Source organism: Chanodichthys erythropterus, chromosome 21, assembly GCF_024489055.1.
Source record: "Chanodichthys erythropterus isolate Z2021 chromosome 21, ASM2448905v1, whole genome shotgun sequence".
Classification (NCBI taxonomy): Eukaryota; Metazoa; Chordata; class Actinopteri; order Cypriniformes; family Xenocyprididae; genus Chanodichthys; species Chanodichthys erythropterus.
Window position 1 is genome coordinate 28,120,230 of NC_090241.1, and position 12,889 is coordinate 28,133,118.

Sequence of the window (12,889 nt, forward strand, 5' to 3'; positions counted from 1 at the left end):
TACAAAATAAAAAGGAAATCAAAGCTGTCATAGAATAATACATACGTATAAATTGTTAAAGCTAAGGGGCTCCCCATATGTAAACATTGGTGTCAGGTCATCTGTGAGCTGAGGTCTCATCGAAGTGAACCAGTGCTGAGCTCATCGCACCACTTCTCATATGCTCGGAACAGAGCGCCTTCATTAGTGTCGTTGAAGATTTCTAAGAAAGGAACGAGGAAAGAATATTCACTTTTTCCAAATCATGTGACTTTAAACACTATACACAATATCTTAAAAATTCCCCTTGGGTGCTTTATTATCTTTTCTTTTTTTCTTTTCTTTTTTTTTAATCTCAAGTCATTAAAGGTGCCGTAGAACATATTTTTAAAAGATGTAATATAAGTCTAAGGTGTCCCCTGAATGTGTCTGTGAAGCTCAAAATACCCCATAGATTTTTTGTAATTAATTTTTTTAACTGCCTATTTTGGGGCATCATTAACCCTCTGGAGTCTGAGGCTGATTTGGGGCTTGGAGAAGTTTTGACATGCCCTGACATTTGTGCTTTTTTCAGTTGTTCATAAACATATTGACAAAAGTCTCATTACACTGTATTCAGCACAAACTAGGCTACAATAATATGTGAGAAACGTTATTCCTTCAAAAATACAAACATGTACATAAATGTTCATGCGTGGTTATTGAAAAAACAAAAAACTTAAGTCACTGAAATAAGGCCAAAAAAAGTATATTAAATCTGTGTTCACAAGACTTCTGGTTATTGGAGGTTGTAGACTAGAGTTTTTGCTTCAGAATTATGTAAAAATTATGCTGACTTCTCTTTCATATAAAACAATAGAGAGATTTAAATTTTGTAAGACACTTTTTGTCAAGAAACACAGTATGCGTGGAGGCGTGAATCTGCATGAATAATGGGCCATTTACACCTGAGAAGACAAAAGAATCACATAATAATGACCTGAAATGACTTGCATATTAATGAGGCCTTTCAGTCAGGTAGGCTGTGAAAAAAAACCCCTCTGTAATCATGTCTCAGCTCATCATAAACAGCAATACTGTGAAATATTATTACAATTTAAAATAATTGTATTCTATTATATTCTTTAAAATATAATGTATTTCTGTGATGCAAAGTGTCTGAACAATTATGTTACCTCTGTGGCATTTCATATAGGCTTTTAGCTTAAAAGCATGCACATTTGGAGAAATATTGATGGATTCTTATATATTTGTCAATTTTCTATACTGAGAAGTAATATTTATTGTATCACTATGAGTGCTAGATACTGTGTTTTTAATTCATACTTGCAGTCGGAGGGCGCTCTGTGCACGTTTAGTCCACAAATTATTGTAAAGAAGAAGAGGACATTTCAGGAATGGTGTTTTTAATTCATACTTGCAGCCGGAGGGCACTCTATGTACACCTTTAGGCCACAAATTCATATAAAGAAGAAAAGGAACTAGGAACTAACGGCATGTCTTCTAGAGATCGCTAACCATGGCTTTACCATCCAAATAAACACTTTTCAAGATAATAAATACACGATTGAGACGATGTATGCATGTATTGCCTCTGAATTTGCATCTGAATAGTGCTGGCTCCGTGGGCGTGGCCGCATTAGCAGATAATGAGCTGAATCACAGACTTCTGACATGGCTCTCTTTTCATACAGATTACATAAACACAGAATGTTTGTTTTTGATTTGACTTACACGATTTAAAACTTGACATTTCAACGTTTCTTTAAACGTAAGTGTCATTTTTTTTGTCATTAGTATTCATAAGTTACAGTTCATTTTCTGAGAACTATCAGATTGGAGTTCGTTCAGAGGAAGAGGAGAGATCACGCATCATGTTAGTTATCTTTATTCTACAAAAAGCACAACATTTTGTTTTTACTCTGAGTGTACACAAATAAAAGAAGACATTCTATAGTTTCAATTGATATATTACTTATGTCTCTATGACAAGAAATGACGGAGTATTTTAAGTATGTTTTGCTGCAATGTGAAAAAAATCCTGCAAAACGTGCCGGCATGTTTTCAGACCTCAGGGAGTTAAATATGAGCTGATTTAGGCTGCGGCCCCTTTAAATGCTCATGTTCCCTGCCCACGGAGCTCGCGCTTGCCTTAAATAGTGCATAAACAAAGTTCATACAGCTAATATAACCCTCAAAATGGATCTTTACAAAGTGTTCGTCATGCAACATGTCTAATCGCGTAAGTATGGTATTTATTTGGATGTTTACATTTGATTCTGAACGAGTTTGATAGTGCTCCGTGGCTAAAGCTAACATTACACACTGTTGGAGAGATTTATAAAGAATGAAGTTGTGTTTATGAATTATACAGACTGCAAGTGTTTAAAAATGAAAATAGCGACGGCTCTCGTCTCCGTGAATACAGTAAGAAACGATGGTAACTTTAACCACATTTAACAGTACATTAGCAACATGCTAACGAAACATTTATAAAGACAATTTACAAATATCACTAAAAATATAATGTTATCATGTATCTTGTCAGTTATTGGCAGTTATTGCCATTTTTCGCTATTGTTCTTGCTTGCTTACCTAGTCTGATGATTCAGCTGTGCACAGATCCAGACGTTAATACTGGCTGCCCTTGTGTAATGCCTCGATCATGGGCTGGCATATGCAAATATTGGGGGCGTACACCCCAACAAACTATGCTATCTTAGAATTGCCTAAATGTAGGATTTATTGCCTCCGAATGTTGTTTTAGAATTTTGCAAGTTGTGTAGGAATTCCAATGAGGGAAACAAAGTCATGTCTATTCTCAGAAAAACATAACACAAACACAACAGAGCTACTGTATAGAGGCTATTCACATTAGCACATTTAAACTAAAGGATATAAACTTTCATTCATTTGCTAATCCACATAGGAAGAACAGACAAGCCAACTAGAACTGACCTGAGGCCATATTCACAAAACATTTTATTATGGTCTAAAGCACATGGCACAGGTGCACTTAGGGTGTGTCTGAATCCTCTTTTGCTAGTTTAACCACGGAAAAAATGGTTGGCGCGCCTTGTCAAAAAAGGGTTGTACCTAGTATCTTAATGAGTCATGGGAGTGTTTTGGGTGTAACGTGCAATAGACCAATCAGAGTCTCATCTCCCAATGCCTTTAAAGGCCAGTTGCACTTGTACCATGTCGGATTTGCTATTTATATGGCGGAATTTGCAAGCGGAAAGACTGAACGCTTCTCCAGTCACGAATCCTTTTCTTTCTTTCATGGACTTTAGACCAGGTTTTTGTTGGTCAATGGCGCAGTCGTTTTCAGTTGCCTCAAAATAGCAACACACCAACAATGTGCTTGAACACATCTTGTTTTCCGACCAGCACGATCATGGGTGAACAGATGGGCATGAGTGCATTTGCTATTTAAACAACAAGGCGCTGGACGTGAAAATGATAACTGCGTCAGGCTGAAAGTAGCAAAAAACACTTTTTTGCACCAGGTGTATGATAGGGCCCTGAGAGTTTCTCATAAATCGGCAAGTTACAAGCTACTTTTAGCCTTAAGATGATTTGTGAATATGGCCCCTGTTCCAGACACATAGATGCTCACTTTACGACTTAAAATATCCTAGGAAATCCCCAAAAAATATTTGTTGCAGAATGCTAAACACATGTACAATTCATTATTAATTTGGTGTATATATACTTTAGAGGTCTATGTTTGGATGAATATTTTGCGCTTACAGCCTCTACAGTAGTCTGGGTCATATTTTCTCAGTGTTTTAAGATTCTTCACAGTGGTTTCAAGATTTTCAAGGATGAAGGGATTTCAAACAACCTGGCTATGCTGGCATCTACCAATGTGACTAATGAAGTTATGCCAAAATATTGTACCAAAATATTAGTCTATATGGTGGTGTGACGTTTGATATCAACAACAAAAAATATTGTTGATATTTTGATGTTTAAAAAGTTGATAAGCAAGTTTATTCTAACTGATGGATCCGAAATGGTCAATATTCATATTCATGCATTTTTATTGATATTCATTTTTAATCATTTATGGCTTATGATTTATCAGTTTTAATTTTGCTTTCATATATTTATGTACTAATACTTTATATATATTAATTCTTATCATATTTTCAAGTATTTACTTGTTATTGTACCCTTATGGTTATTTTATATTTAAGAGTATGCTTATGTTCAATTGTTCTTCAAGTGCTCCAGTATGACAGGTCACGCTGACACGTTTGTGGTTAGACATTGGACGCCTGCCAAGTACTGCAGAAGTCGTGTTTTTCAGAATTATTGCTTATTTGAATCTGATCAAAATATGTCTGCTGACATTTGCAAAATTCCCTATAGGGGATAAAAACAACTATTTTTGACACTGGACCAGTAGATGACGTAATGGGTGAAATTAACCTTTTCTTTTAGAACAAAACATCAATTTGAGTGGGATGTAAATTTCCCTATATGCTCATGGTATAAAGCTGACCAAGTCATTGATAATTCAGCTTTTTCCCTCCTTCAGTCTCATTGGCTTCTGCTTCTTGTCTCTTATCTGCAAATGTCTCAATTATTGCTCTTTTTGATCTTCATCTATTAGATACAATATTCTGGATTTTACAATACTCTAAATTGTATTATTAACTATTGACTAATACTTTATGATGGTTATTTTTCCTTTTGGTTTTATTAATTATTTTCATTATCGATTAAAGTTGGCGTGTGAGGCTAAATTTAATTGTAATGAATAAATAATTTTTCATCAACTTTAGCTACTGCCTGGATCTCATTTTCACAAGTTTTTGCATCACTAACCATTCACGATTATGGTTCATTGTGTTTTATGATTAGCATTTAGCATTATTTTTCAGACTCTCGACCAAGACTAGACTTTAAGCATGTTGAGATTCAAATATATTACCTGCTCTTCCGAGGCCTGTTGGTAAAGGCATTCTCACGAGCCCTCCAGAATGCTGTAGTCTGTCACATAGAGATTTCTGCACCAAAGCAAAAGTGCAGTCTTGATGCCAAACCGGCAGCTCCAGTCCCAGCATGCAGCAGATGATCCTGAACTTCTCGTCCTCTGTGAGCAACCCCATCTCACGCGCCACATACACCATGTACGCCATATCAATATTCACTGCTTCACCATGGAGTAGAGCTGGTAGGACTTTCTAAAACATGGAATAGGGGATGATGAAGTATTTCGCATGCAGTTATTGCTGCATTTTGTATGTATATAAAACCAAAGCCCGAAACAACCCTTACAAGTTTATTCAATTGTGCTATTACATTCAGTCTACTTTTTATGTACTTATCAGAAATATACTTAAAATTTCACTTAAGTGTACTTAGTATATTTGGCCTATACTTGTACTCAATATTTTGATCAAGATATACTTAAAAGTATAATTAAGTATTCTTAATTATATTTACTTATTTACTAAAATTAAGTTAACTTGGCTTGTAGTTGTTACACTTTTGATTGAGTTGCCTATTAAATAGGCTAGTCCACTATTTACTTTATGCCATCCACTGAATTTTCGAGAAGGTATAGCTGCAGCCTGGAGATCTCCAAATGGGTTGGGAACTCCAAAAAAAGGCGGGATCGTCAAAAGAGGGTGTGGCTTCTTCCCATTGACAGACAGGCACATAACACGCACTCATGATTTTTTTTACACCTAGCCAGTTCAGCGAAAACTCCTCCCTGCAGCCGATTCTAAAGATTTCATGGGTCATGTCAATCACAGTGCTGACTTTCTATACAATGCTACAACAAATGCTAACCCCCCAAAACCCACCCTACACCCTAACCTTAACCAATGAAAATGACTGCAGGGCAGGATTTGCGCTGAATAGTGTGCTAAAGAAAATAGCAGTTCAGGAGATAAACAGTTAATAAGATCATACGATATGAAATCGCCAAGCCGGCCCGTCCATAACACCCAAACTGGATAATGGGACCTTTTTAGTTGCACCCAGTATCACTGCCCTGCGAATCTCGAGCCTTGGGATGTCCCCGTCGCTTAGAACAAAGCTGGAATGGCTCGCGGGAGAGCTTGCAGGGTATTTCCGCTCATTTCGTTGAGCGGAGGTTCTAACTCCAGTCTGAACTCCACTGGCAACGAGCTCCTCTCTCACAGAGCATATTTATTATTATAGGCATATTTATTTTTATAGCAAATTTTATAACTTTTTATTTTAGATTAGAAAAACAATGTTTAATTTTCAAACTTTTATTTTTAAATCTAAGTCAATGACAATTGGCTGAAGCCAGAGCCAATAGCGAAAGTCTTTGAATGTGGACACTCCGCCCACTTTTGGAGGTACTGCCCATGTTTGGAGTTAACCCAATTTTGGAGATCTCCAGTCTGCAGCTATACCTAATTTTATGGCTATACATGTTTTCACTGTTTTATGGTAGGGGGCGCTATTACGCATCTTCTGAAATAGTATAGATTCAGAATCACCGGATCAAAACACAGGTCAAGAAGCAGCAGAAACAACTGATAGAAAATTTTCACGCAAATGTAAAATAATGTGATCATCAAACATTAAAGGGTTAGTTCACCCAAAAATGAAAATTCTGTGATTACTTACCCAATTCATTTGTGCTCCGAATCTTCCTGAAGCAGTGTTTTGAAACCGCACCAAAAATATTCTCGTCACTTTATAATATTAATATTGAACCACTGTACTCACATGAACCGATTTAAATATGTTTTTAGTACCTTTATGGATCTTGAGATAGAAAATTTCATTGCTCCCTATGGAGGCCTCATGGAGCCATCGGATTTCAACTAAAATATCTTAATTTGTGTTCCAAAGATTAACGAAGGTTTTACTGGTGTGGAACGGCATGAGGGTAAGTAATAAATGACAGAATTTTCATTTTTGGGTGAACTAACCCTTTAAACAGCATATAAGTTCAAAACTGCCTAACTTTACCGAATGAAAATTAAACCCATCAAGAGGAAACGACTGTGAAGCTTTTGGGTGGTGAAGCTTTTTGATCATCGCTTTGAATCCGATCCGGACCGTAGTCTTTGACAAAAATGTGATTTTCTCAGCTTTTTGTTTAAAATGTTGCTTTTTAATGAAACTAAAAAAAAAAGGATCCATGAAGCTATAATAAAATGTTTTTCAAAAACATTTTAATACCTAAATAGGAACATAGTAATATACTTAAAGTGCAAATATAATATATAAATAGTAAACTCTAAGTATGATGTTATGTTCACTTCAAGAAAACTTACAAGTATACTTGCAGTATAAAACTACCAAGCTAGTATTTTACTGAGAGTTTACTTGAAAGTGTACTTTCATAAACTAAAGAGTGTGCTACAAGTATTTTACTAGTATCAGTTTACCTGTAAGTTCACTTGTAGTACAGTTGCAGTACTAATGAAAAACTTAGTTGGCCTACTAGGTTGGCCTAGTTGTAAACTAGTTGTGGACTCAAAGTTTACTACTGTAACACTTAAAACATACTTAAAAGTACTTTTATACACTAAAAAGTGGGGCAAAAAATTTAGTCCCAAGTATACAGTACACTTTCAAGTAGCCTACACTTCTAGTACATTGATAGTACTACATAAAGTATACTTACAAATATACTTAAATATACTTATTCTTTGTAAGGGACAGTCTCAGGCATTTTAATGTGGAGAAACAGCATCCAAATCTGAGAACGGTTTTCAGACTGTCTACATTCCTACAATAATATTTCTCACCCAATAAAAGAATATTGAAAGCCTTAAGGCAAAACACATCAATCATCCTTGAAAGCCTTTAATTTATAGCCCCACCCAAATCTTTTAAAATAGCAGAAGTGAAGATACCATCTCTAGTTCCGGGCTGATCAGGTGACCGAAGTCAACCAGTCTGTCAAGATCATCCTCCCACAGGTTTGGAGCTAATTCTTCCAACATGGTTTCTATAGCGACACGGGTGGAAAAAGAGGCAGGGTCAATGCGGTCATCTTCTAGAACCATAGCGGACTGAAACTTGGAGTCTAACAGGAACTGTCCCTGCGTTTCCAGAATTTCAAACAGCCCTCTGTGCTTCATGAGAGCCATCTACAACAATATAAATACAAATTAATTCAAATTTGTTTGACAAATACTATTGCTAGGACATATTTCTCAATACTTAGGTGACTTTTTTTAAACTCTTCAGCTTGGCAGAGCAGTTCATTTCGCATTCAAAAATGCATTAAAAGTACCAAAACACTTCATAAATCTCTCAAACCAAGTCATTCTTCCATAACACTAAGGTTGTCACCCAACAAACACACTTTCTCACTAAAGAAAAAAATCCTTTCTGTTGAAAGTACCTTGTTTTAAATGTCCTTTTAATGTTCAATGGTTAAAGGGTGAGTCGAATAATGTCATCTCATTGTGCCCAGTTATACAAAAACGTATTACTGCGTTCACAGAGCGAGCCTTTCACTGACTGTTTACAGCTTAACGGAAGTTACACCGATAATCGCGCAAAGCGTCATGGGGCAGGTGGATAGATGGTAATGAGATCATCACAGACTAACACCTGTGTAGGAGTTCACCCTCTACATTTAATTGTTTTGGTAGTTTTTTTATTTTTTAGATTTAGTATATATTTCAATATGGTATTACTGCATTACTCAGTTTAGTATTATGTTAACTTAAATTGAACAGTTTTGGAAAAAAGTAGCCTACGCAAGGCCTGATGGTTGTTGGGGGTTGTGTCTGTGAGAAAACAATTCATGTAATTTGATAGTCATCATTAAATGCATTTTGTGAGAAAAAAAAATTAGGGTTTGAAAAAGTGATCTTAGTATTGAGAAATTGGTCCAAGCGATTGTAAAAACTGTAATAATATGTAAAAAAGAAGAAAACGTTTTAATGTACCTTCAGCATTTCTGCAAGACCATTAGATATGTGTCTACGAGGAATTGTCTGTATAAACGACCTGTCCAAGAATGCAGCAACAGGTGCGATGTAGGTGCCTAGCTTATTTTTGCAGTTTGCAAAATTCACGCCGGTCTTTGCTCCGACACTAGCATCGATATAGGACAAAAGGGTGGTGGGAACACGGATGTATGGAGTGCGCCTTCTGTAGAGGGATGCTGCGAGACCCACGATATCCAAGCAGACCCCACCTCCGATGGCAATGATGGGCTCCGTGCGCCGGTCGATACCAAACTGGTGGACTTCCTCAAGGATCTTCAAGGCCATTTCCATGGACTTGTTCTCCTCCGTCGTGGGCAGGGGCAGGATCCGGTACAGGACGTGCCTGGCCTCGAGGTAGTCGGTGACCTGGGAACCATAGAGATTGTACACTACCTCATCCATGACTATGAAGCGTTTTAAGGGCTTGGTGCTGGACCGTACGGCCTCAAGCTGCTCAGTGTCTCTGATGTGGCCCAAAAGCAGAGTGTCATTGCTGGGGTCAAGAAGGTTTTTGGTCTGAGTAACTGTATATGTGAAGGTGATGGGGGTGACCACTGTCCAGGTGGTGCCACTAGAGGAGGTGCTTTCGTAACTGCAACATATAAAGCTCATAACTCATTTTGTAGCTTGTTTTTGATTTAAAAAAAAAAAAAAGATGTCAAATTGAATATTACAAAAAAAGATAAGTGGTGCTACCTTACTGCATTATTTCTGTTCTCAAACAAATAAAAATATACAATAATTACTACTGTAAAAATACTTGTAAAAAGTTCATTTAACCCTTCTATTGTCTTCAGGTCAAGAATATACTACATCCATTTAAAGGGATAGTTCACCCAAAAATGAAAATTTGATGTTTATCTGCTTACCCCCAGTGCATCCAAGATATAGGTGACATTTTTTCTTCAGTCGATCACAAATTATGATTTTTAACTGCAACCGCTGCCATCTGTCATTCAAATAATGGCGGTTGATGGGAACTTCATCTATAAGAGTGCATAAACCTTGCTTAGACAAATCCAAATGAAACCTGAAAAAATGAAAATTTTCTCGCGCATATACTTCAATGAGTGTCAGACATCACTGCCGTTGACAGAGCGCGATCAGACATCACTAAAGGAGTCATGAACGGAGTTGGACATAGTGGTGCATTAGAGGTAAAAAAATGATATAAATACTGTTCGGTTTTTCGCACAAACCGATCGTTTCGTGTCTTAGGACATTAATGTGTAGTCACGAGCGGCAGGGTTTCATTTGGATTTGTCTAAGCAAGGTTTATTCACTCTTATAGTTGAAGTTCCCATCAACCGCCATTATTTGAATGACAGACAGCAGCGGTTGCAGTTAAAAATCATAATTTGCGTTCGACTGAAGAAAAAATGTCACCTACATCTTGGATGTACTGGGGGTAAGCAGATAAACATCAAATTTTCAATTTTGTGTGAACTATCCCTTTAAGTATTATATCCAGGTTTGACTACAATAGTCAAGAATATCTAAACTAATAACTATTTTTACATTCAAATCTTCAAATGTTACCCATATTCAAATAACATGTTATGGCCTTTCACCCTTGCCCTTTTTTGTTGTGCAGATTTCTCTAAATCTATCTAACTGTTTGAAAAATGTTTTATATTTTCTAATATATTTCAAATATTTAAGTGATATTTAGGAGTTTTCTCTTAAACACTGTGCAGCAACATAAACCACTACAGCACTTTTCTGTAATTCTCTCACAACCGGCTTTGCATAAGTGGATGGTTGCAATTGATATTCAAACTGAGCTCGTATTTGACTCCTCCTGTTTTACTGGAAAGTACGTCTGGAGTAAAGAGAAAAATGTATGAACTAAAATTGTAGCTCTATTCATCTGTCCATTTACTAATAACAAAACGATACAGGAGTTGTTATAAAATACTAGCCTACATAAAATGCTATGAAATGCCAAAAGTTATCACAATTAACAAAGAAAATAGGTCTTTAACATTCATTTTTACTCCAATTGTGTTAATCCATCAATATTACATGATTTATTTGTTGTAAATATATTAATGTTTTTAATATATAAAATAATAATAACAGTCTGATTAAAAAAAAAAAAAAACATTATCCTTACCTGCACTATCCTTACAAACATTACCTGCTGTAACCTAAAAATGAATCAATGTATTATTTTATGTTTTCTAAGTGGGTCAAAAAAATGACCACAGGTGGGTGCAGTTTCTCAGGACAGTAGGAGTTATTTGGATGTGATGAAATTCTGACCCTAATGAAAGTTGATTCAGCCTTTGACTTGGATGAAACTAAGTTAATTTATCATAAGTTTCCGCATAAAGCACACCTGACAGCCTTTTTTGAAATAAAATAATATACGTGTTTCTGTAAATGTTCGGAATACTTATTGATTTATACGCACATTTTAGCAGCTGAAACTCGTCCTTTCATTCCTTGCTTCACATTTTTCCCTGCTTTGCGTTTCCACGTCCCCTTCACCTGCACCAGGCTGAATACGGTTTCCTTCTGTTTGTTGAGGTTTTCCATCGTCGAGTTCTCCAAGGACGGGTGACAGGGAACAGCTGACTGCTGAATTTCAGGTGTATTAACTGTTAAAGGTTCCTCAGATCTCTCCATATTTGAAGCGCAGATATATAATGGCATGAGGTGCATCAGCAGGAATCAAGGAGGAGCTTGCGAGGAAAACCTATGAAAGATTCTCCCTCTCCAAAACCGTGATGTCTTGCTGATTTTGAACTTACACAACTCACCTTCGTTATATATGATCAGTTATATGATGAAGACCCCACGTGCAGCAAACGCCCCGAAGCGGGTGGATTGTGAAAGCTGGCGACAAGTTATGTGAGCGCTTAGTTGACAGTTATGTAAATTGCATTTTCATGCTGCATTAGATAATAGTTTTGGTTTTTTTAAATATATATCCTATATGTCTCACAAAAAAAAATAAAAAATGAATTATGCCTCTTTTTGTGTGTGTGTGTAATGATTTGCACAAAAAAGTCATGGGGAACCAATGTACTGTATTCATGGATTCCGAGGACTGTCAGTATCAGTGTTTAGAGAAGGCGATGACTTTATTTGATGATACACTGGAACATGACACCTATGATAACGTGTATATGTCATTGCGCCATATGCATTGATAACAATCATGTTTTACACATTTTATCCCAGTTATTAGACACTTTTCTCTCACACACAAACAAATAATTAATGATCTTAAATGCAACTAAAACAATAATAAACTAAGGATAATCAGGAAAAGACCCCGTTAAAGTCATGGCATAAAGTTAAGCTGGTCTAACAGGTTTGACTCTGTTTGATAAGCAACCACGTGCACACCTGAGCAAAGTTAGCGCAGACCAGTCTTAACCTTTGCAAGCTCTTTTCCAAAATATCAAGTTACCCATCATCATGCACTTTGGAATGATGTTTGCTCTTGATGGGGGTAGAGTAGCCTAACTTTTTTTTTTTTTTTTTTTTTTTTTTTTTTTTTTAAGTGGATATAGTTTGTGATGCTGTTGGCAAATTCCATTAAGATCCTGTAGTTTTATTTAGACTGTAAAAAAAAAATAATAAAAAAAAAATATATATATATTTATATATATATATATATATATATATATATATATATATATATATATTTATGTATATATATATATATATGATCATTACAACATATGCTTTTTACATTACTTTAACTCATCAAAATAAGTTAAGCAATTTTCTACTTTTTTATGTTGCAAGATTCACCAATTTCTTTTAAGTTAATTATAATTAAAGTTGAAATGACTTATACAACCCAGTTGATTACTTAAAAATTTAAGGCAGCTTTTTTTTTAAAGTCATTTAAAAAAATTATTTGACGAACTTTGCACGCCCCATTTCAAGTTATCCAACATACTTTGGAACTTTCATGTTTACTCTTTGTGCTTTATTTTAGT

General features: G+C 35.8%; 1 protein-coding gene across 1 annotated transcript; it reads right to left on the minus strand.

Annotated features, from left to right (window-relative positions):
* On the minus strand, positions 1–11,665 carry eevs (2-epi-5-epi-valiolone synthase). Its single transcript, XM_067373025.1, has 5 exons — positions 11,347–11,665; positions 8,889–9,522; positions 7,842–8,078; positions 4,922–5,174; positions 1–202 (listed from the first exon to the last, which is right to left on the minus strand). The coding sequence occupies exons 1-5, from the start codon at positions 11,595–11,597 to the stop codon at positions 117–119; spliced, it is 1,461 nt and encodes a 486-aa protein (XP_067229126.1). The 5' UTR covers positions 11,598–11,665; the 3' UTR covers positions 1–116.
* Between the last annotated feature and the right edge of the window lie 1,224 nt (positions 11,666–12,889).

What these genes read in the sequence shown, in the direction of transcription:
- eevs (XM_067373025.1), bottom strand. Translation starts at nt 11,597, where the DNA reads ATGCACCTCATGCCATTATATATCTGCGCTTCAAATATGGAGAGATCT. An exon ending in CGAGTTTCAGCTGCTAAAAT is followed by an intron (nt 9,523 to 11,346) that starts GTGCGTATAAAT and finishes TATATGTTGCAG; the next exon opens with TTACGAAAGCACCTCCTCTA. An exon ending in AACAGGCCTCGGAAGAGCAG is followed by an intron (nt 203 to 4,921) that starts GTAATATATTTG and finishes TTCCTTTCTTAG; the next exon opens with AAATCTTCAACGACACTAAT.